We start from the raw sequence: 22,056 nt of genomic DNA, 5'->3' as shown, positions 1-22,056 counted from the left end.
TTTTGTTTATACGTTTGTCGAAAAACAATACTACCCTGCAAGCACGACTAGTAATTACGCAGATCAAGTATATTTTTGGAATGATATATTTATATAATGGTTGGAACACAATGCGATTAAATATATATATACATATATTGTATAAAAAGTTTAAAATTTCAGATGCGTTTTAGAACTGTCAATTTTATTTTGAATGGTGAAGATCTTGAAATGCTGTTCGATTTATTTTTTTAATTGTCTAATATGTTCCTAAGGATTAAGATTAATTTATGTTGACCACCATGATTTTATATTACAAAAACCTTTTTATTTTTGAGTAGATTTTCAATATTAGTTCGAAAGAATAAAAATTGGAATACATATTACGTATGTAAGTATATTTACGACAGTGTCTTTATTATTACAAGTATGGATTTATGTGATGAAAATAAGTCTTAAAGTAAATAGACACAAAGTACTAATAATAATGTTTAGATTTCGAATTTTAATATTTTTCAATCTGAATCGTTTCTGTTCAATATTGTTATGGAAAATTATTCAAAAACGCACCTGAAATTTATAATTGTAAACTTCAGTTCATAAAAAACTGCACTTTCCTATTCTTGGGTGTTGGTATTGTTTAAAAAATAATTTTTGAACAATAGGAAATGTTGACATTGATACATTTAATAATTGTTAATCTAAAAAAATATTGCTGTATAATTTTTTATTAACATCAATAAAATTTAGTAAAATTAATTTTATAAATTGACTGTCTTTTATAATCTTAAAACTAAATTGAATTCCATACAATTTCTAAGATTTTTTTTTATTGACTTGAGATTATTTTTTGTCCAAACATTTTTGATTTTAGGTTTTTCTTTATCTTATGACCTCGAGTGAAAAATTTTATAAATAACCTTTAGGATAAAATTAAAAATTAATTATTCTACCTATAGATAAAATAAGGATGCGCAAATACACTCATAGATACATTTTCTTAATAATATTTCTTTTAGGTATTTTTTTTTGTGTGACGTCAAAAAAATGGTTGTTACAAAATTATTTCATTGTAATATTTTCCATTCTACAGTATACAATATTTTTAAATACCTGTTCGAAGCACTTTTAAATAAATAGATGAACGCATACGAATATTTATATCGTCAATTGTTTACAGGAGACAGGGTCACAAAATATTTTTAATTATTTTTATTTTATGATTTTTAGACATCGAAGGTATAAAAATTTTGTCGGCGATCTGTACAACCTAATCGATATAATGGAATGATAATTTTCAATTTTGTATGCACAATAGTTATTCTTTTAGAATTGTTTTTTATTCCGTTTTTAATGTATTAATTTGATTTATTATTAACTTTGAAGCATTCACAATCACATTGATATGTTTCACATATTCAATAATTATTGCACTCGTTTTGATTTTTCTTTATTCTGTCTTTTCGGACAATGACTCTTTCACGTCTTGACCATTTTTTCCATGTTGTTTGTAACTTGGTCTTCTTACCGGTGAACATTCGCTTCCCGAGTCACCCTGAAAAACATTTTAAAGCATATTTTTTAAATCAGGTTTCAAGTTCAAATAATAAATATCTCTTTTTGTCTTACGTTGGATCCAATTGAAGCATTATTCGATATTAAAAATTCGCTATCGGTACCACGAGCTTCTTTATTTTTTAGTATGGAACGAGCTCTTACATTATCAGGTTCTGAAGACCAAGCATTTCTTTTATTACCGTTTTTACCTGTAAGCATTTTCGCATAGATTGTTAGGTTTTGGAAATTAATTATAAATCTAGTAATAATGCGATTTGATCAATACCTCCAAATATGTGATGATTAATAATTCTTGTGGCGATACCCCGTGGTGGTCGTTTTTCATCATCGGTCCACTCCTAAAAATAATATTAGTATTAATAATTGATTATTCGATGGACATACTATTTTACTATTAATTTACCCCAACATAAAAAGTATTTTTTTGTTATTGGAAGGAATAACATTGAACTTTGTGTTAATAAGTGCTTATTGCATGAAATGATTTGTTAGTAGGCTTGCGAACCAGTTTCTAATTTAACAGCAAAGTTCATTTAGTTTAATGTTATGTCTGTCAAGCAAGTTACATTTAAATTTTAATGTAGAATTAAAAATTAAGGAATGTTTGAATCTTTTTGTGTTGGTTATAGCATTATACATTGTACGTAGATAGTGTGTAGTACCTGTTGGAACCGTGTTTTTCTGTGCTTGGGAAGGGAATCGTTAAGACTTCCTCTTGAATCTTGCAAAGTTTGTATTGGACTGATTTTCAGGTCATGTGATTGAAAATTGTTAGGCTTAGAAACCGGTTGAAATATGTTAGTTTTCGATTGCATCGGGGAGAGACTCCCTCGTGAGCCGAGAAGCGATTGATTTAATGGTTGTGTTAAGCTTCCTCTTGATCCTTGAATGGAATTTTTGTTGCACAGTAGTGCACTATCACCTGATGTACTTTTCTTCACTCCCTTGTACTGTGTAACACTTTCTGTGGCGGCTTTACTGTCCAACGGATTGACGTATAAGTTGGAGTCACCATCGCGCGTGATGTCGCCCTCTGAAGGAAAAGTGTGCGTAAGGCATGATGCAAATGTATCTGGAATATAATATATGAGTGTATATGGGTACTTAAAAAATTTGCCAGTGTGTTTGCAGAAAGGATATACCTGAGCTATCTAAACTTGGCGCGGTTTCTGGCAATGCTCTCGGAGCAAAACCTTCCCTTCTCAAACAGTTCAATTCTACGCAAACGGGTTGCTTGAAATCGGAAGTTGGCAATGGCATCAAGTGCTCGGCGTCAATAAACTCTTTATAACCCTGAATACATGGCATAAATATCAATTAGTTCGTTTTAAGAATCTTTAAACTCGTATATTTCGTTGTTATTTTGGTTAGTATACCTTGAACGTGCAAAAACAACATTCAAACTCTGACGGTAGTTGATCCAAATCTAATTGTTTATCAACAATTTTTTTCTCCTAAAATGGATGTTACTATGTAAATTCTTGGTTAGTCATGCGTTTTCTCGATTTAAATACAAATTATGTTCGAAAATCAAAATATTATATTATAGAGAAATATTCTTGCATCGAATAAACACAGTAATACCAATCACTACAAGGGTTTGCATACACAAGATCACTTTATGCTGTAACATTTACATAATTTTTTGTTTTTTTCTTCTACGCAAACTTAACACGGTGATCTTATTTATGTAAACTTGTATGTAACATAAACATGCAAAACACTAAGTATATAATATAAATATATTAACAGTCAAATGATGTAGAATAATTTTCATAATTAAAGAACTAGGTTTCAACGATTAAAAATTAAATTTCAGTAAGAAAAAATCAGATGATTTTGCTGTTGAAGCCTTTACTTTTAAATTTTGAATATTATATCACTATTATTAATGAAATCTAACAAAACCTATATTGAAAACTATCTGAATTAGTATGAATCATATATTTATATACATATATTGTATATATGTTCAGTTGAAAACACTGATTTTGTGTTTAATAACAAAAAAGTTTACAAGTTTGTACTCACAGGTGTTGGTTCAGGATTTAATAATAAGCATTTTTCGGGACTGGTACCTTCAGGAAAATCTTTATCGTGATTTATATTCGCCTAAAATAATGAACAAACTAAATATTTGAGAAGGGGGTGTGCGCATAGTGGATGCAGCGTACGTGGAGAGACTAATACCTGAGGTGAATCAGTAGACGTCGGATTGTCAATGAATTGGTCATAGTTTTTGTAGCACGCAATGGCCGGCACGGGGGGTGCATCACCTTCTAGACTGTTAGCATCACCCTGCGACAAGTTGTGTCCTGCGAGAACCCAGGTCAGTCAGTGTTCCAGCCAACAAGACCCGGACCGCATCCCCACCCACACTCATTCAAACCACTATACGGTGCAATCTTGAAACTCGCTAACTTACGATACTTTTTGACTTACTAAATTGTACGTCGACATGAAGGTAAGAATTTAAGTAAATGTTATACAAAAGGGAATGGAAAGAAAAGTATTCGACAATTCTTATTGAGTAAAAGCTTTTTTATTAATGTCTAACTACTGAAATAATAAGGCTTGCTAAAGATCCGCAAAAGAGCCATAATTATCAAAAAACAAAAAGCAATAGCAATATATTTCGGATGGAATGTATTTTGGTGTTCAAAATTACACTGAATATTGGTGGGTAATCACGGTCCGGATTTAATCCCAAAAAACACAATCTACATACATATTAAAATATGTCCACCACACCGAATAAATGAATGAAGCACAAAACACAGAGCCAATAATACACAGGGTGCACACAGTGTAACTTCCAATTCAAATTAGTTTTATATTTATTTTATTTTTTTTTAGTTTAACCATATAATCATATGCAACGTCAATTTTTTTTTAGTTAACTCGAGTGTGAAGATATCATCTTTAGTGTTTACTAAGTTGTTCGTCTGATGTCTTCTGTAGCTTCTATGAGAACACACTTGTCACCTGGAGGGAAGGAATAAAACACTCTGAGTGCACCTCATCAGGGCCAGCGTAACGGAACAAGCATCAACTAATATTGAGAAGCTCTGTCTTAATGAAAAATGTAATATGCTTTATAAAAACCAATGTTTGCTAAATGACTCTTGTGAGCTGTTATTATGTATCTAATGGTGTGAGGATATATGTATCGTATAAATTAGATTTATTAAATGGAATTTGTGAATGTTGCTGTATAGATAATATTTTTGAAGGAAGTTTCACAATTCACATGCAAGTGCTTCAAAAACATTACTGACACTATATTATATATATATAATATATAACATACAAATAGATAATATAGATTTTTATGATGATAAGGAATGATTTAAAAAAAAAAGAGGAGTAGTAATAAGTGAACAATACAGTTGTACTGACCTGTGTCTACGATGACGTCTATGAGATCCATGCTTTTGGCGAAAGCGTCTCTCAGATTGATGTGGTGGAAGGATACAATGGAGCCTTCTCGTTTCGCTCTTTCCAGTGCTTCACGCCGCTTCAACGCTTTCTCCCTTCTCATTTGATTCTTGTAAAATTCGGCAAAATTGTTGACAATAATGGGGATGGGTAAGGCAATTACTAACACGCCGCATATACAGCATACTGAGCCGATAACTTTGCCCAACGGTGTTGTCGGGTAAATGTCACCGTATCCTACTGTAGTCATGGTAATACCAGCCCACCAAAAGGTTTCTGGAATGGAAATGAACTTCGTGCCGGGTTCCTCCTTCTCGGCAAAGTATGCCAACGATGAGAAAATTAGCACGCCCATAGCTAGGAAGAGCATCAGAAGACCGAGCTCTTTGTAAGAGTTCCTCAACGTGAAGCCCAGCGATTGCAATCCGGTGGAATGTCGAGCTAACTTTAGAATGCGGAGGATTCGCATGATGCGAAATATTTGCACTACACGGCGCACGTCTTGGAATTGATCGTTGGTGTTTTTGTTAGTTTCTAACAGAAACAAAGACACAAAGTAAGGCAAAATTGCCAGCAAGTCAATGACGTTCAAGCCTCCTTTGAAAAATTTCCACTTATCGGGCGATGCGCTGAATCTTAGCACGTATTCGAGTGTGAACCACGTTATACAGACGGCTTCTACCATTGCCAATTGTGGGTTGTCTATAGCAACACCTTTGTCATCGGTCACTTGCATCTGCGGGATGGTGTTAAGAGTGAGGGCGATGGTGGACAGCACAATGAAGAGAATAGAGATGACTGCTATCACCTGCAAGGCACACATTCGTTCAGACTAACTGTGCACCATTGGAGAACTTCAACATTTAGACATTTAAATATAACATATCTGAAGCGTGTTATGTACACTTTTTTTTTGTGATAGTATGTCGACATTACATAATATATATTGCTGAAAGCTCCAGCACACATACATGATGAATTACTATGTCATTGAATGCTGTACATTCTGGTTTGTGAGAGTATGAAAATTGTATTATATATGATGGATAGTATTAATTCATGTTATAATATGATGTTTTATGTGTGCATTGTTTATTTGATCGTGTATTTATTTAACTATTTTATTTTAATCAGAAAGGAAATATATTATTTAACTTCTCAAATTTGAGAACTAAGCATTTAGAAAATACAAATATTACCAGACAATTTAACGGTAATATAAATGTTTCTCAACAATACAACAATTAAGAAAGCAACAATATATCGAATATATATATAAATATATACGAATATATACACAAATTAATATTTACAATGGTCAAATATCTACACTAATGAAAGTAGGTGTACAGCTTACGAATAGTCACATGAATGTTTGGTGATTATGTATTTGAAATTGTACGGGTATGATTGGTATTAGCGACAAAGCAGTATAATCATGTTAGCATAATAATAATATAAATTAGTGTATTATGTAATACATATATAAATATATGTTAGTATAATATATATACAGTGATGGTCACTGAAAACGGAACGACTTACAAAAACACGAAAAAACCATTTTACGCGTTTATTTGAATTTAAAGTCACGCCCAAATGATTTAAAATGATGGTTAGAAAGATGTAAAAAAACGAACTAGGACAAATTAAGCGTGAAGGATATTTTACGACCAGATGGCTTCTTCACGCATTATTTCTGTAGAAAATAAACCCCAACATTTTTGAACATTTTTTTAATTGAATAACAACATATTGACATATAAAAATAAGATAATAAAATATTTAATATTTAGTTGCTCCCCCTTTGTTTTAATGACTGCGACAATTCCCCAAAGCATGGAATTTACGAATTCATCGAGGATTTGTAATGGGAATTCCTCAAATCATATTCTTTGGATAGTATTTTGTAATGATTGAAGGTTTGGAATGATATTTTGATATTTGAGTCGTTCCGTTTTCAGTGACCGGCACTGTATAGTAAGCTGAAGCACAAATGCATAGACGTGATAATCATGTATGTCGGATAGAGATTTTTGAATGTTAGAGTATTAATAAGTTAATACAATATATGTTCGGTTGTGCAGAGTATTAGTATGGTTTATTGAGACGGTGGATAGTGTTAGTAAAATGTTTTGTACTCTTATTGACTGTTATGGTACGGTTGTGCTGTAAATTTTGAAAGCTCGTAAAGTCCTCAAAATCAACACAATCCTACACATTCAATCAACCGAGCTCTCTGACACATTGCAGTGGTTGGTCATATCGCACAAGCCCATCCCCATGCCCCTGGGACAACAACAATTAAGGCCGTATTATAACTAAAACCCAACCAAAACCATAATAACATATTAAGCACAATCACCGTTTAACGCGGCGCACAAAAATGCGCCGAGTTAAAAAAATTGTGTCAGTCAATTCTTGCTGGAAACATAAAACATTAATTATATACTCTTCTTTAATATAGTCAATATATATAAAGTCTCGTGCCTGTGCATTTGACAACTCTAAATTATGAAAAGGCTATGGTTGAATTTACTAAAAGCATGCAGATGGATTCTCTCGGTGGTGATATTTCTACAATAGCAACAAAAGGCATACAGGTCATCAATTTTTTGAACCCCCAAATACCGAAAAAAGTTTAATTTTATCTTTGTCTGTATTTTTATTTACACCTGCTATTAAAGATAGTTCAAAACTAAAGTGCACACAAAAGTAACTTTGTTGTGCATTTTGGAATGGTACCAACTATATATAGCAATCAGCATATAACAAACGACAGCGAAAGTAAAATATTATTACATTTTCGTTTTCATTGAATCCCAGATTTAAAATGTTATGATCATTCAAATTTTCGTTAATCGGTGCAAAACAAAAATATATTTATGTTATTTATGTCATTGATAATAATACCTTTTGTCACTGTTTATTCACACAACATGCAATTACACACTCACAAAGACACTGTTAAACATATTAATATTTAATATTTACAAACACATTAACATTAACAACATCAATTTGAAGTCAATTTTTACTCCATTTTCATATTTTCATTGGTAAAATCTAAATTATTTGGAATTAAGTGCAAGAAAAATGAAATTTGATAGTAAAATTTAGCTTCAAATGTGTAAGGGTAGAATTTTATGACTGAAAAACAAGAAATTAGCTATTAACGTCGATTAAAGTGCTCACAAAATCAAGATTCTAATAAAACGAAGAAAATATGCTATGTTCAACATAAAAAAAATGCCAATGTTTCATCATACTGTTATATCTTTTCTCAGTGTAAAAAAAGATTCAATATGACTCAAACATGCGCATACTTTTTTTAGCCTTTTGTATAGCACATTTTCGCAACACTGAATCACAACATTTAGATTTTCGCTACATATTAAAATAAAGTAAATAAATTTAATAAATAAGAAAAACGTGCCAATATTGTCTCTACGAAAACAATAAAAAATAATATAATATTTAAAGAGATTCTGTAAACCTTTATTTGTAGCATTGCATGATATACATATACGTAAACGTGAAAACGATATTTTAAAGCGGTGAGGTTTAGAAGCACTTTATTTTAAGTACCAAAAAAGTTAAAATAATTATTACCTCAATTTTGGTAGGAGATACTATAATTATTTGTTTTCAACTCAAAATCAAAATAATCAATGAAATAAATCCCTACCGAACTAATTTCTTATATAAGCCAAGTTAATAGAATAATTATTAACGTATAATATCATTTGTTAGTGGGGTTTTAGTATTTTTTCAAAGTTTATAGTAAGCAACATAATTTTTAAGTGTGATAAATTAAATTTAGGTAAGGGTTATTTAGAAGCATTAAACTAAATTATTTCAGGTATTAATTGATAAATATTAGGGACTCGATTTATTAGAAATAACTAACTATTGATTGAATGTTTTGTATGAATGTAGTTTGGGACGAGTTCAAATAAAAACTCTGTTTCCACATATGTAGACGAATTGTGATCCATTATCCTTTTAATTTATATATTGGTCAGTTAAAGGTTCATTAAAATGATATCATTATAATTTGATGATGATTAAATAATTCAGAAATAAACGTTGCATTGTTTTAAGCCTGAATGTGATGAATCAATAAATGACAATTAAATCGGGAACAATTTAAAATGGAAAACCAGCATTGTAATGTTGAAATATTAACCATTTTCATATTATATTGTATGGCACTGTTGAAGGTTCATCATAAAAGCAATTGGAAAAAATGAGTATGTGAAAGTAGTACATAATTATTGAAGTTTGGTTTTTCATACGTACTTTGTAGTCTACAAAGTGATTAATAGGCCAAATTTTAAATCAACATTAAGCAATTTGAAGTAAAAGGAGGAAAGGTGTCCTAAATAGGAAACGAATATGAATATACCACAAGAACTGCAATACGCTATTTTAAAGTTATCTCAGTAACATCGAACATTGTCACAGTGTGCTACTGCTCTCCAGATGTTAATTTTAACTGCATCTAATTTTAGGTAAACTTCAGATACCGCCACAATTAGATTAACTATTTTAAGCAAACGCGCTAAATATTTATTTCAGTTGTGTTTTGCTTTGCATTAATGTCACGGTACCCCTTTGGGCAGGTATTTTGGACGATAAATCGGATTTAGGCTGAGTTATTCAATGTTAATTAGTATTATAAATAAAAAATGAAAATGAATTACAAAGCTGGAGGTGTGGAAGCAACTTCTCTAAGAATAGTGTCATTCAGTTTGTGAATTACCCGCGCTGCAATACTTGTGGTTGGTTTCTCTAGTAGATCCCAAAGCCATTTTTGATACTGAGCGCAAGTTCCCTGTCCGAACTCTTCCTCCTCCCTCTGTCTCAAGCTTTCGGCTTCTTTTCTCATCTCCTCGTGCACGTGCTCCTTTCTCTGGTGATATTTGTGTTGGCAGCACGACTCTAAGTACAACTCGTCCACTCCCCAATATTCTAGGTCGTCACTGAAGGCCAACACGCACATTTCGTCCACTAGATGTAATTTTCCCGTTCTGTAGAAGTTGAGGATGGAACTGAAGCTCTTAGGATGGCGATCGAAGAAATACTCGTTGTCGACTAGAGAGTAATCATCACAGAGTTCCGTTATAGCATCGTGGGTGTTGCAGTCTCTTAACCTTCCCAGTCTTGTGTGAGGAAGACGTTCGAGGGTGCGCCACATGACTTCATGTTTGACACCCCCAACGTTGATAAATACTCTTCTGTTCAAGGCTTTGGAGCGCATTATCATGAACGGCTCCGGCGGTAACGACGACATCGACCTGCATTGAACATACATACACACATTTTAATACTACTTTACCGTAACCATTTGAAAATTATTGAATACTGGTGAAAATCAGTTGATATTCAACAGGTGGTTTTGAAAGGAATTAATAAGTGATTTAAAATTAAAGTTCCCTCTGGATAGTAAGTGTATTTCAAAAGTGTTGACCTGAAAATTTTTATGTTCATTTTTTTGGAATATCGGTTTATATATCGATGGCTTGGTGCACAGATATTGTATGTCCATTTTTGAATTTGTATCCAATTTTTAGATGCTGGAATAATTCAGGTTTTTCCTTTCGAGGTAATTTATGTGGTATACATAATGTGACAATTTATTTTTGTCCTCAAAACGGGACATCTACCAATTTTTACAAACCTCCTTTATTACGTAATAGTATGTGAATTCAAGAAAACGCGTATTTTTTCATAGTTTTTATTTATTAATGAAAATAACAGGAATGCTGATGAAGTCAAGAAAAGAACAGGAATGAATAATATAAATATAAAAAAATTATGTTGTTTTATATTTTTCTGATGAACAAATTTTCTTAAGTATTACTGGGTTTGCTTTTAAATAAGAATGAAATTCTTGGCAGGATTTCTTAAAATTGATTTTAATTAACATCATCGCTTTAAGAACTGCGACTTACAATTGCGTTTTTTCGGTCGTCCACAACTTGTTCATCTGTGAAAAGACTCTTTCTACGGGTGCATTAGTTCCGGGCAGGCATACAATTTATTCAATAATTATACGATATATATATATATATATATATATATATATATATATATATATATATATATATATATATATATATATATATATATATATATATATATGTAATAATTCAATAAATATACTCTCTTTTTGAAAACGGGACATTTCGACGTCCCGAAGCTGTGCTTGGGGACAACGGGACAGGCTACCTAAAAACGGGACGGTCCCGTTCAAAACGGAACGTATGGTCACTTTAGGTATACATAAATTACCTTGAAAGGAAGAACCTACATACATTATTCCAGCATCTACAAATTTAAAATTCGATAGAAATTAAAAATGGACATACAACATCTGTGCACCAAGCCATCGACATATTATATTGATTTTATACCGAAAATTTAATATTTGGAAAGTGGTAAGAATTAACATTTTCTGAGTTTGTCACTATTTTATTAATATTTTGTGATTATATTGATACTATAATTATAATATTATGGTCCACCATCTCATAAAATGATGTATGAATGAACATTTATTCATACTCACAACATTTGATTTTTTTTATGATCGAGAACTATATTACTAATACTGTATAAATGAAGTAGCTTAAATGGCTTCTTATATTGAATTAGAGCATTGAATGTGTTTTATGTTTATTAAGTAATTGTAAGGCTTTTATTAAGAAGAAAAGAGTTGAATTCAATTATATCGCCAGTTTTATTATATGGCAGTTTTATGTATTATTTTTATTCCTGCTTGAAATCAATATTTTACTCATATCAAGGGCAAGTTGAAGACGCATCCTTGTCCTTCCCATGGGTATGCCTCAATATTGGAAGACTATTTTTTGTAAATCTTGTATAATTGCATATACATATGTATGTATTGGTGATATTTTTTCGAAATTTATAATAATTTTTCTACATCTGCTAATTATTGGAATATATTCGAATATCGAAGATCGAATAGTAGCTTTAAATTATTTATTTGTAGTTTTAAGAAGTTGAAGATATTATTAAAGTTTTAAGAGAACCATTATCCGGAACATCAAATATAACTAAATGTGCTGTAGATTAAAAATAAAAAGATAAGTTCGTATAAAAAGTATTTGAATATTCGGACTTGGGATCCCTAGTAAGCATCCACGCGAACTTGCGATTTTTTGTCGCGCGATCACTTAATCACAGCCATTTTCCACGGTTTCTGTGGCGCGATCGAACGTCGCAAGTGCCTAAACCCCATGCATCCCGATTTCCTAAGAATGGTCAATCAACAAACATTAACCAATACTGAAGCTTTATAGCGTAAGAGTTGAAATGAAATTTACACTTTTTGGTGGTTCGTGGTATTAGGGCCGGGCCGCACCGTGCAACTTTGTCGGCTGACTAGTTGCGCGACACGAAAAAATGTATGAAAATGTGTGCGACAAACAAGTTGACGGGTGTGGCATGTCCCATCTACCTGCATGCATTGGTCTGGTCGCCCTCAACCAAGTCGCTCGCAAGTCGCACGGTGCGGCCCAGCCCTTAGTGGATTAGATGGGGTGGGTAGGCTTTGGATGTGGATGTGGGTGGAGGGGTTGTGATGGTGGTACCTGGAGTGGGCCCTGTGCAGCGCGGTGGGTGCCGGCAACGAGGGCCCATATCTTGACTCCTTGTTGTGGTCATCGTCCCCGAAGGCAGAGTCGGGCGGGTGCGCGTAGCCCATGGGTGCGGGCGTCAGGGCGGGCGGCGGGGACGCGTCCCCCACCTCCCACCGCACGCCCTCCCGCGAGCTCCCCAGCATGGGGCTACGCCATCGTGTGGGGACCTCCTCGCTTCACCTTCTCACCATCTCACTATCATCTGCAATACGAAATACATGATCGTTACTTTTCGATTGCTACCACCGATAAGGCACAAGGCAAATTATCAAATTAGCATCTTATCAAATCTAATGTTATCGAATCACGCGATTCGTATTCGTAATCGCCGGGTCAAATAATAAAGGAACATGTCCTTATTAAAAAAGCCGACTCGTTTCCGTTGACGCCCTCGAAACACAAAGCGTGTTATGAAGAAGATGATATATGCAGTGGTGTCACCCCAATTTTGGAACAATCGGTTCCCAATTTTTTTTTCAATCTAAAAATACATTTCGATAAAATGTCTTTCTTTTTAACTGTTACTAGCTGAACCCCGCATGCGTTGCAACGCCACAATAACGCATGCAATTTCCGTTCCCCTTCCCATTCGTCGGAAAAACGCAGGCAGCGAACACGTTGGTCGCGACGCGAAAACATTTGAAATTATAGCGTGGCAATGACACCCATTTCCGATTTTCCCGTTTCCGTTCCCGTTTTTTTCACAGTAATCTTCCCGGAGATGCATACAACAAATCCTGAAAGTTCCATCGTAATCGGTTCAGTGGTTTAGGAGCCTATTCGAGACACACACAGACATTCATTTTTATATAAATACACTAGCTGAACCTCGGCATGCGTTGCAATGCCATAATAACGTATGCAATTCCCGTTCCCGTTCCCGTTTCCGTTCTCGTTCCCGTTCCTGTTCTCGTTCCCGTTCCCATTTGTTGGAAAAACGCAGGTAGCGAAAACATTTGAAATTATAGCGTGGCAATGACACCCATTTCCGATTTTCCCGTTTCCGTTCCCGTTTTTTTCACAGTAATCTTCCCGGAGATGCATACAACAAATCCTGAAAGTTCCATCGTAATCGGTTCAGTGGTTTAGGAGCCTATTCGAGACACACACAGACATTCATTTTTATATAAATACACTAGCTGAACCTCGGCATGCGTTGCAATGCCATAATAACGTATGCAATTCCCGTTCCCGTTCCCGTTTCCGTTCTCGTTCCCGTTCCTGTTCTCGTTCCCGTTCCCATTTGTTGGAAAAACGAAGGTAGCGAAAACATTTGAAATTATAGCGTGGCAATGACACCCATTTCCGATTTTCCCGTTTCCGTTCCCGTTTTTTTCACAGTAATCTTCCCGGAGATGCATACAACAAATCCTGAAAGTTCCATCGTAATCGGTTCAGTGGTTTAGGAGCCTATTCGAGACACACACAGACATTCATTTTTATATAAATACACTAGCTGAACCTCGGCATGCGTTGCAATGCCATAATAACGTATGCAATTCCCGTTCCCGTTCCCGTTTCCGTTCTCGTTCCCGTTCCTGTTCTCGTTCCCGTTCCCATTTGTTGGAAAAACGCAGGTAGCGAAAACATTTGAAATTATAGCGTGGCAATGACACCCATTTCCGATTTTCCCGTTTCCGTTCCCGTTTTTTTTCACAGTAATCTTCCCGGAGATGCATACAACAAATCCTGAAAGTTCCATCGTAATCGGTTCAGTGGTTTAGGAGCCTATTCGAGACACACACACACACACACACACACACACACACAGCCAGACATTCATTTTTATATAAATAGACTAGCTGAACCTCGGCATGCGTTGCAATGCCATAATAACGTATGCAATTCCCGTTCCCGTTTCTGTTCTCGTTCCCGTTCCCGTTCCTGTTCTCGTTCCCGTTCCCATTTGTCGGAAAAACGCCAGGTAGCGAACACATTTGAAATTATTGCGTTGCAATGACACCCATTCCTGATTTTCCCGTTTTTGTTCCCGTTTTTTTCACAGTAATCTTCCCGGACATGCATACAACAAATCCTGAAAGTTCCATCGTAATCGGTTCAGTGGTTTAGGAGCCACACACACACACAGATATTCATTTTTATATAAATAGATGTAATCGACTGCGACCAGAGAAATTTAATAATAATAGAAGGGCCCTTACGAATAAATAATTGTTGTCAACACGGAATACAATCGGATCAATTTACTTATAAAAATGTATCCCATGTTGTTTATTGTGTGTTTTTGAATGTATTGTGCAATTTTTACCGATGCTTGCCCATCTTGCGAGTAATATAAACAAACAGAGAATTTTTTATCGGACATACGTTGAGCACCAAGCATCAAATACGACTGATGCTAAAATTATTTAGGATTGTCTGTGGACAATCGTCACTTGACAACAATATGACGCCTAAAGCCACTTCTATTAATATAACATTTCTCTCACTGCGACCTTTCCGAAGTTATAACCGTCGGCAACAATTTTCAAGATTTGTATAATTTTTGACAAAAATTACATGAATTTTTAGATTTCTTACGGGTTTCTGGAAACCCATGGAAACCATTTGGGTGACACCATTGGATATGTGTATGTTAAAACGGACACGATTTGTGTATGTGGGTATGTATGTAGCGGATGCGGAGATTTCAAAAAACAAATTTTAGATTACCAGAAGCATAGGGATGTGGCGTGACGACCGATCGTGTCGATGAGACGGGGGGAAGTGGGAACCTGAGCGTCTGACATGTGCTCCTGATATTGATTGCCTGACTTGGAACGGGTGACGTCAGCGACAGACAGACTCGAAGCCGTTGAAATCAAAGGGCATAACACTAGTGTATAATAATTAGGTTACCATTCCAGCACTTATTTTGTCCATATTTCGTCCATTCTTCTAGCTACGTGATCAGACTATTGCCTTTTGAATCTATTGACTTTCCCCACTATATCAACTACCCTTGTCATACTTTTCACCTACATATTTCGTATTGTATCTCTCCTCGTTATGCCGTGCATTGGACTTTGTGCAGCTTTTCGACGTTCAATTTCCAAGTTTCACATCCATACCTCATCATTCGAAAAACACATTGATCGAAGATCTTTTTCTTCGGACAAATTAGTGTTTTTGATTTAAAAACAGCGCTTATTCGCCCAAATAAACTCCATCCTAATTTCATAGTAAATCCATAAAATATAAGCATATTTTTAAAAAACAGTTCGTTTCGGCAGTGATTTTCTTTATGATGGCCGCAAAAAATACTTTTGAAGAGATCTTACATAAAAAATACATTTTGCGAGAAAAGAGTTTTAATGAAAATTTGTAGGGAAACCTAAAAAAGTTACGGTGAAGTATTATTATTTTGGGAAAAACGATTGTTTCATAAGTAAAATAACAACGTTTAGTAATACTTATATTTTTCATTTTTCGACTGTTATAAAACACGAAATATTCACACATTACAGTGTAAGTATTAATGTTGTTTAATTGATATGGTAACCAAACAAAAAAATACCATTTTTCAACATGTAACTTATATGTATGCATATTGAAAATAATGATATAATATATAATATGAGCTTGTGTGACTCTCCAATGATTAAAGTAATTAAGTTTTTTTGGGAGGGGGTTAATTAACTAAGCATCAAAGAGTCAAAAATTGATTGTAAGGGTTCTTGTCCACCTACAACATTATCAAGTTAAATGTAATACAAGATACGAGTACAAATTTTAATAATCAGAGAAATGTTATATTAATAGAAACGCCTTTACGAATAAATACATTGTTTCAATATTACGCGGTACGACTCTATAACTACGCTAAAACGCACGGAATACAATTAAGGTCATCACATATTCACTATAGAAATTAAAGTTTTATTTTGATATAGATTTATTTATGTACAATTCGAGTATATGGTGGTGTTGGGCGTTGGTGGCCAATCCGTTTCTTTTCTCTTTTGGCGGATTATTTTTATTCACTTTTTTTATTTGTCTGTCCTTTGAAACTCTTAAATTAACGTGTAGTGTATAGTTTCAACAAAAATATGTACACTATAAAATGAACGATGTTTATATTAATTAAACTTAAATAATTAATTGGTCATTAATATAATCGAGTATTCGGCGCCACCAAGAGAAATGTTTTTACATTTATTTAAAAATAATTTTTACATTTCTCTGGTGCCACCCCTTGAAATGTTATGTAGAATGCAGGCGATCGCCATGACACTTTTAAAAACTGTCAAACTACGATGTTAATTGAATAATATGTTACTTAAATGATGAATTTACTTATAAAAATGTATCCCATGTTGTTTATTGTGTGTTTTTGAATGCATCGTGCAATTTTTAACGATGCACTTGCCCAGAGAAGTATTTATCGGACATACGTCGACCACTAAGCATCAAATAAGACTGATGTTAAAATCATTTAGGATTGTTTGTGGATAATCGTCACTTGACAACAATATAACGCCTAAAGCCACTTATATTATTATAACATTTCTCTGTTAATAATAGTTCCCGGAAAGATGCACTAAATTGCACTGAATAGTAGTTTCGAGAAGTCCTAATTTATAAAGCGCTCAAAAAGAACTTACGCAATAGAATTCCTTACGAGAACTTACACAATAGAATTCCAAACTTTCAAAGATGAGCATCTTTGAAAGTTTGGATGTCCCGAGAGTGCAACTATATCGAGTGCATTTTTCCGGTCACCGTTAATCATTTCAGAAGTTATAGCTCACTCATTTGAGCTGTGGAAAATCGGGAGTTTTCCGTACGATGCACTAGAAAATCGTAATTTAAATTACCTATATATATATCTCTGTTTATATGGTTTATAGAATTTTGAATTTATGAAAAAATTTCATGCAACACTTTAAGCAAAGCTCTTCTACTCTAAACACCTACTGTATTAACACATATGAACTTCAAAGATATCTGTTGTTACAATGGAAGAAATAAATACATTTAAAATTCAATTATGCACATTTATGATAAAAAAAGTGTTGAGTAATACAATTTGGAAATTTTCTGCTCGGAGTATTAAATTTAGTATGTATGATTTTTCTACATATTAAGCGCATGAAAGCAAGCCAATAAATGCTTAATGCATGGTCAAAGCGCGTTACGGTCTACATGTAATAAAATTTCATAGTTGCGTTTACCACTATGTATGTTTATATGAACAAACTTTCTCATATAAGACAAGCGTTGGAATAATAATAATAAGAAGAAAAAAAACATAGCACATAATGGCCTGGAAGTTTGCCCGTTTCGCCTACATTTCGAACCGGAATCATTTCCTTTCTCATTTCTCAAGTTAACTACACGGTTAAAATTTCTCGACCACTTAAAAAGTAAAAAGCGTGTTTTTAGATTTCCACCCGTACAATATGTAGGATTTTCATATTTAAAGTACGAAAAAAGCTCGAGTGCAATGTTAAAAATAAAGTACGCATTGGTAATTCCCTTCTGGGAATTTACCTGGCGCTACAAATTTTCAAACAATTTATTTATGTATCCCTCAAAGTGCTGTTCTGTGTGAGTGCTTCTAGTATAAAATTATTTATTTTATGCATTCGAGATGTAAATTTTAGATTTCGTCATTATTTATCAAAAGAAATAAATGTTTTCGTGTTGAAAAAAATTGTATAAAACTGTGATAGATTTCGTGTAAACGAATTGATATGGACCACTTGTATTATTATTCAAATATTTTGGCACTGTTCCTGAAAGTAATCGCCGCATTTTTTACCAGAAAATTTTACAATGCTCGATTTTTTATTCATACATATTTGCGTCTATGGCAAATTTTTAACACTATTTTTGAGATGTGTATGTATAATATCCAGCCGAACAAACGTCGAAATGAGATACTTTTGATCTCTTCGCGCCCGATCGTTAGATATTTTCGATATGAGCGCCGCGATGTTTCCTGAACATAGATATATGTATATTAATAAATTCATGGTTAAATTGGGATATACTGAAGTATTCAAAGGTCGTCAGGAAAGTGGGACAAGCATTTTGATTAAATTCCCGAAACATTTTCAGAAAAGAAGACAAAATTATTTTCATGGCGAAGATGAAAAAAATATATTTATTATTTTAAATGATCGGGTGCATTTTAAAATTATAGCATTAGAAACACGATACGAACAAACACGAAGGGCTGAAAAAATACATTAATTTTCATGTACGTTCATAATTAACTTCATGCACGTCACTTGAGTTATTTTCACATTGTATTTTCGAGCACAATTTAATTTTTTTTTTAATGTTTTTATTTATTTTTACACCATGAATGTAAGCACTCAACATAATTCATAAATATTTTAATTATTATTATTATTTTAATAACAACTAAAATGCACTGTTCGTATTATATTTATTTTAAATTATAATTGAGAGCCACTGTTGTTTTTCAAATAATGTAAAATTTAGATAATGATGATATGAGTGACATGATAATAATATAATTCATATGTCGACTACTTTTACAGTTCATAAAAAATATAGATGCCTGTATATAAACGTATTTTATATAAAATACTGAAAAAATTATAAAATAGAATCACACACATACGCATAAACGTCCGTTTATATTATCCGTCACTGCACGTTCAGTACAACAGTGCACGGAAAAGACCAAGTCTATTCACACTATACAGCACTGCCCATTTTCATATTTTTTTTGGACGAGTGTAAGGCAAAAACGCCTTACATATACGTTACAGAGCAGAGTATCATCGTCACAATATGACGATTCTGAAAATATTCATATGCACATACATGGCAGCAATTTCATGAGTACGGGTGCACTCGCCACATGCGTGATTATTTCCACAGTGGCTAAAGAAAACCGGTCCCGCTTTATACGTTTCGGTGACATGTACCGCTGTATAATATTGTAACGTGGGACCACGAGAGAGAGTATCCGCTATCTAAGTGCATTCGGGGGTCATCAACGGAGACCCCCGAATTGGCCTAACGGGACTCAGTAAGTACCCGCTAGAATTCTCAGAATCCGGGCGAGAGCGTGAGACTCACTTAAAACTATACATGTCTAGACAATAGATACATAAATGGATCGGGGAAGCTTTGGTGAGCAACTTATCATTTATAAGGAGAAACACATGCCATATCAGACCTCCTGAATCATTCAATAAATGCTGTGAAGCGACTTTGGCCTTTCACATGGATCCTCAACTCACCCGTACGCAACAATATGAATAGATCGTGTCGGTTACTGCTATTTCGGATACGCCGCATACACATTATAGAACATACATATTGTTACGTATACTAAAAAGAGCCACCTAGTAATTGCGATCGGATTAGGCCGGGAAGCGGCCTGAGAGACCGTGTGACCGGTGTAAGTGGTTTTAAGGATTAGCGACAAGCTAAGTGCATGTAGGCTAAACAATGGCGACCGAGTTGGCTGGTATTGGTCCTTTCGCAGAATTGACCTGTACCGTGTCGTGGGAATGTCGTGGGAAGACATATCCGTACGTGACCATAACAATAGGTAAACAAATTAGACGTCGAAGATGTCCTGAGAGATCTATCCTTTATAAGGCGATATCAGGTCATTCTGGACTGAGCACTGCGAGTGCGTGTATCTCCTTAATCACCAATAAATGCTGTGAATCGACTGTTGGCCTTTTACTTGGATCCTCCACCCACCCCTACGCAACAATATGTATGAATGTGTAAATATAAATAGCAGAATGTACTAAAAAATATTTTTCGTACTGCTGTTTACGGCTTGAGCTGTTCTGGTATAAACGAACCTTAAAATATTTAAGTCATTAATTAATTAGCTGGAAGGTTACGGCTAAATATAATATAAGCTATTCTCGGGTACAAGTTTAAGTTGGAAGCTGGGTATAAATTATTCAAAAATACTCGCGTGACCCAAACGTTAGATATTAAATACCAATATTAACCCAACCTTTTCGGCCCGGCAAACATGGGATAAATTTAATCTCATCGTCACGCAACTTTTCCAAATTTTCCGGCAGAATTTTCTCCTCTGGACCGAAAGCTATGTCCAGTCTCGGGTGCACACGCGTTACCACTAAACTTTTCGTCGAATTTAGCACGCAGATGAATTTACTATTACAAAATCATTTGAACACATCAGCAAGTGGGCGCGAAAATGTCATAGCAAACTTTCAATTTTTTTTTGGCAAACACACACCCACACGCGAAATTCGCTCCAGAAACGCACTCGCACTAATTCGTAATTGGTTAATTATAATATTAGATTACGCGTGTTGCGCTTAAATGTGATATCGTGCAACTGCACCGTGTGTTTAACGAGTTATCCTCGTATGTTGTTTCAAATTTTACAAATTGGTCGTACTTTTGTAAAATATTTTCGCACGCGATCATTCCATTCAATAAAGCAAAGTAGTGGCGTGATCGCTCTGGAAACTGAATTTTTTCGAATATTTTCATTGTTAACAATGGAAAAGCGGAAGGATGGCAATCCAACGTGCAGCTTGAAATTCGGCTGAAAGCCAGGAAATTCGCACAGTTCATGACTCAACAGCGAAGGTCGGAAAACGGTTTTTTGAATTACTCATACATTTGTACAATGGATACATGCGTATAATGACCAATTGTAAAACAAAATTAATCATTATCTGAATATCTGAAGGTTAGATCATGATCATTTCAGTTTTTCACGTCGAGAAGAGTTTGGGTCTAGGCCACGATCCCCACAGATCGAAATCTAGTGTTTTTTTTTTAGAAAACAAGCAAACAACATATATTTTTAAATCAACATGTAGCTTATAACCAGTGGTATCACCCCAACTGGTTTCCAATATTTTTTGGAACAACGTGTTTGGGCAATATGGTTTGAAACAACGGGTTTCAAATTTTTTTTTCAATTTATATACATATGTATATACTAGTGGCTTGTGTGCACATAATTGTGCACTCCATTTGATCGGCCGACATAAACAAAAAAATAAATTAAAAATACGATCTTTTTTCCAAAAAAATAATTAAATTTTAAATATTATTACACATATGACATGACGAACATTCACACGCAGCACGTGGTGCGCACGCAATAGACAATTATTATATACGATTATTTTTTTTTCGTCCAAGGCACTATTACGTGAAAATTTAAATTTAAATTAAAATAAATATAAATTTAAATTTTTACGTAATAGTGACATGGATGAAATTTTTTCTTATATATTACTTGAATGCTTTAATATTTTTATAAATGCACTAGCTGTTAAATTTGATTTCAAGATTTGTATAATGTTTGACAAAAATTATATGAACTTCTAGATTTTCAACAACGGGTTTCCGGAAACTTTTGATTTTTAAAAACTGGTTTCCGGAAATCAATGGAAAT

At 34.0% G+C, this 22,056-nt stretch overlaps 1 protein-coding gene across 6 annotated transcripts in view; it reads right to left on the bottom strand.

Moving 5' to 3' along the window:
• Positions 1–8: 8 nt before the first annotated feature.
• The window catches only part of Shab (potassium voltage-gated channel shaker cognate b), a 36,264-nt gene continuing 14,216 nt past the window's right edge, over positions 9–22,056 (bottom strand). For 3 of the 6 annotated variants that reach the window (XM_077436821.1, XM_077436823.1, XM_077436822.1), the window contains 11 exons: positions 12,618–12,867; positions 9,761–10,295; positions 4,957–5,803; positions 3,748–3,872; positions 3,589–3,669; positions 2,934–3,011; positions 2,700–2,850; positions 2,220–2,590; positions 1,823–1,895; positions 1,609–1,745; positions 9–1,534 (listed from right to left, as the gene is read on the bottom strand). In XM_077436821.1, the coding sequence (XP_077292947.1) occupies positions 1,430–1,534; positions 1,609–1,745; positions 1,823–1,895; positions 2,220–2,590; positions 2,700–2,850; positions 2,934–3,011; positions 3,589–3,669; positions 3,748–3,872; positions 4,957–5,803; positions 9,761–10,295; positions 12,618–12,808 (2,694 nt within the window). In that variant the 5' untranslated portion in view covers positions 12,809–12,867 and the 3' untranslated portion in view covers positions 9–1,429. Of the gene's footprint in view, positions 1,535–1,608; positions 1,746–1,822; positions 1,896–2,219; positions 2,630–2,699; positions 2,851–2,933; positions 3,012–3,588; positions 3,670–3,747; positions 3,873–4,956; positions 5,804–9,760; positions 10,296–12,617; positions 12,868–22,056 lie in introns of all 6 variants that reach the window. The other 3 variants (XM_077436824.1, XM_077436825.1, XM_077436820.1) reach the window with 2 other exon arrangements.

Source organism: Arctopsyche grandis, chromosome 8 (assembly GCF_051622035.1).
Source record: "Arctopsyche grandis isolate Sample6627 chromosome 8, ASM5162203v2, whole genome shotgun sequence".
In the NCBI taxonomy this organism is placed as follows: domain Eukaryota; kingdom Metazoa; phylum Arthropoda; class Insecta; order Trichoptera; family Hydropsychidae; genus Arctopsyche; species Arctopsyche grandis.
This window is presented reverse-complemented; position numbering and strand designations above follow the sequence as displayed.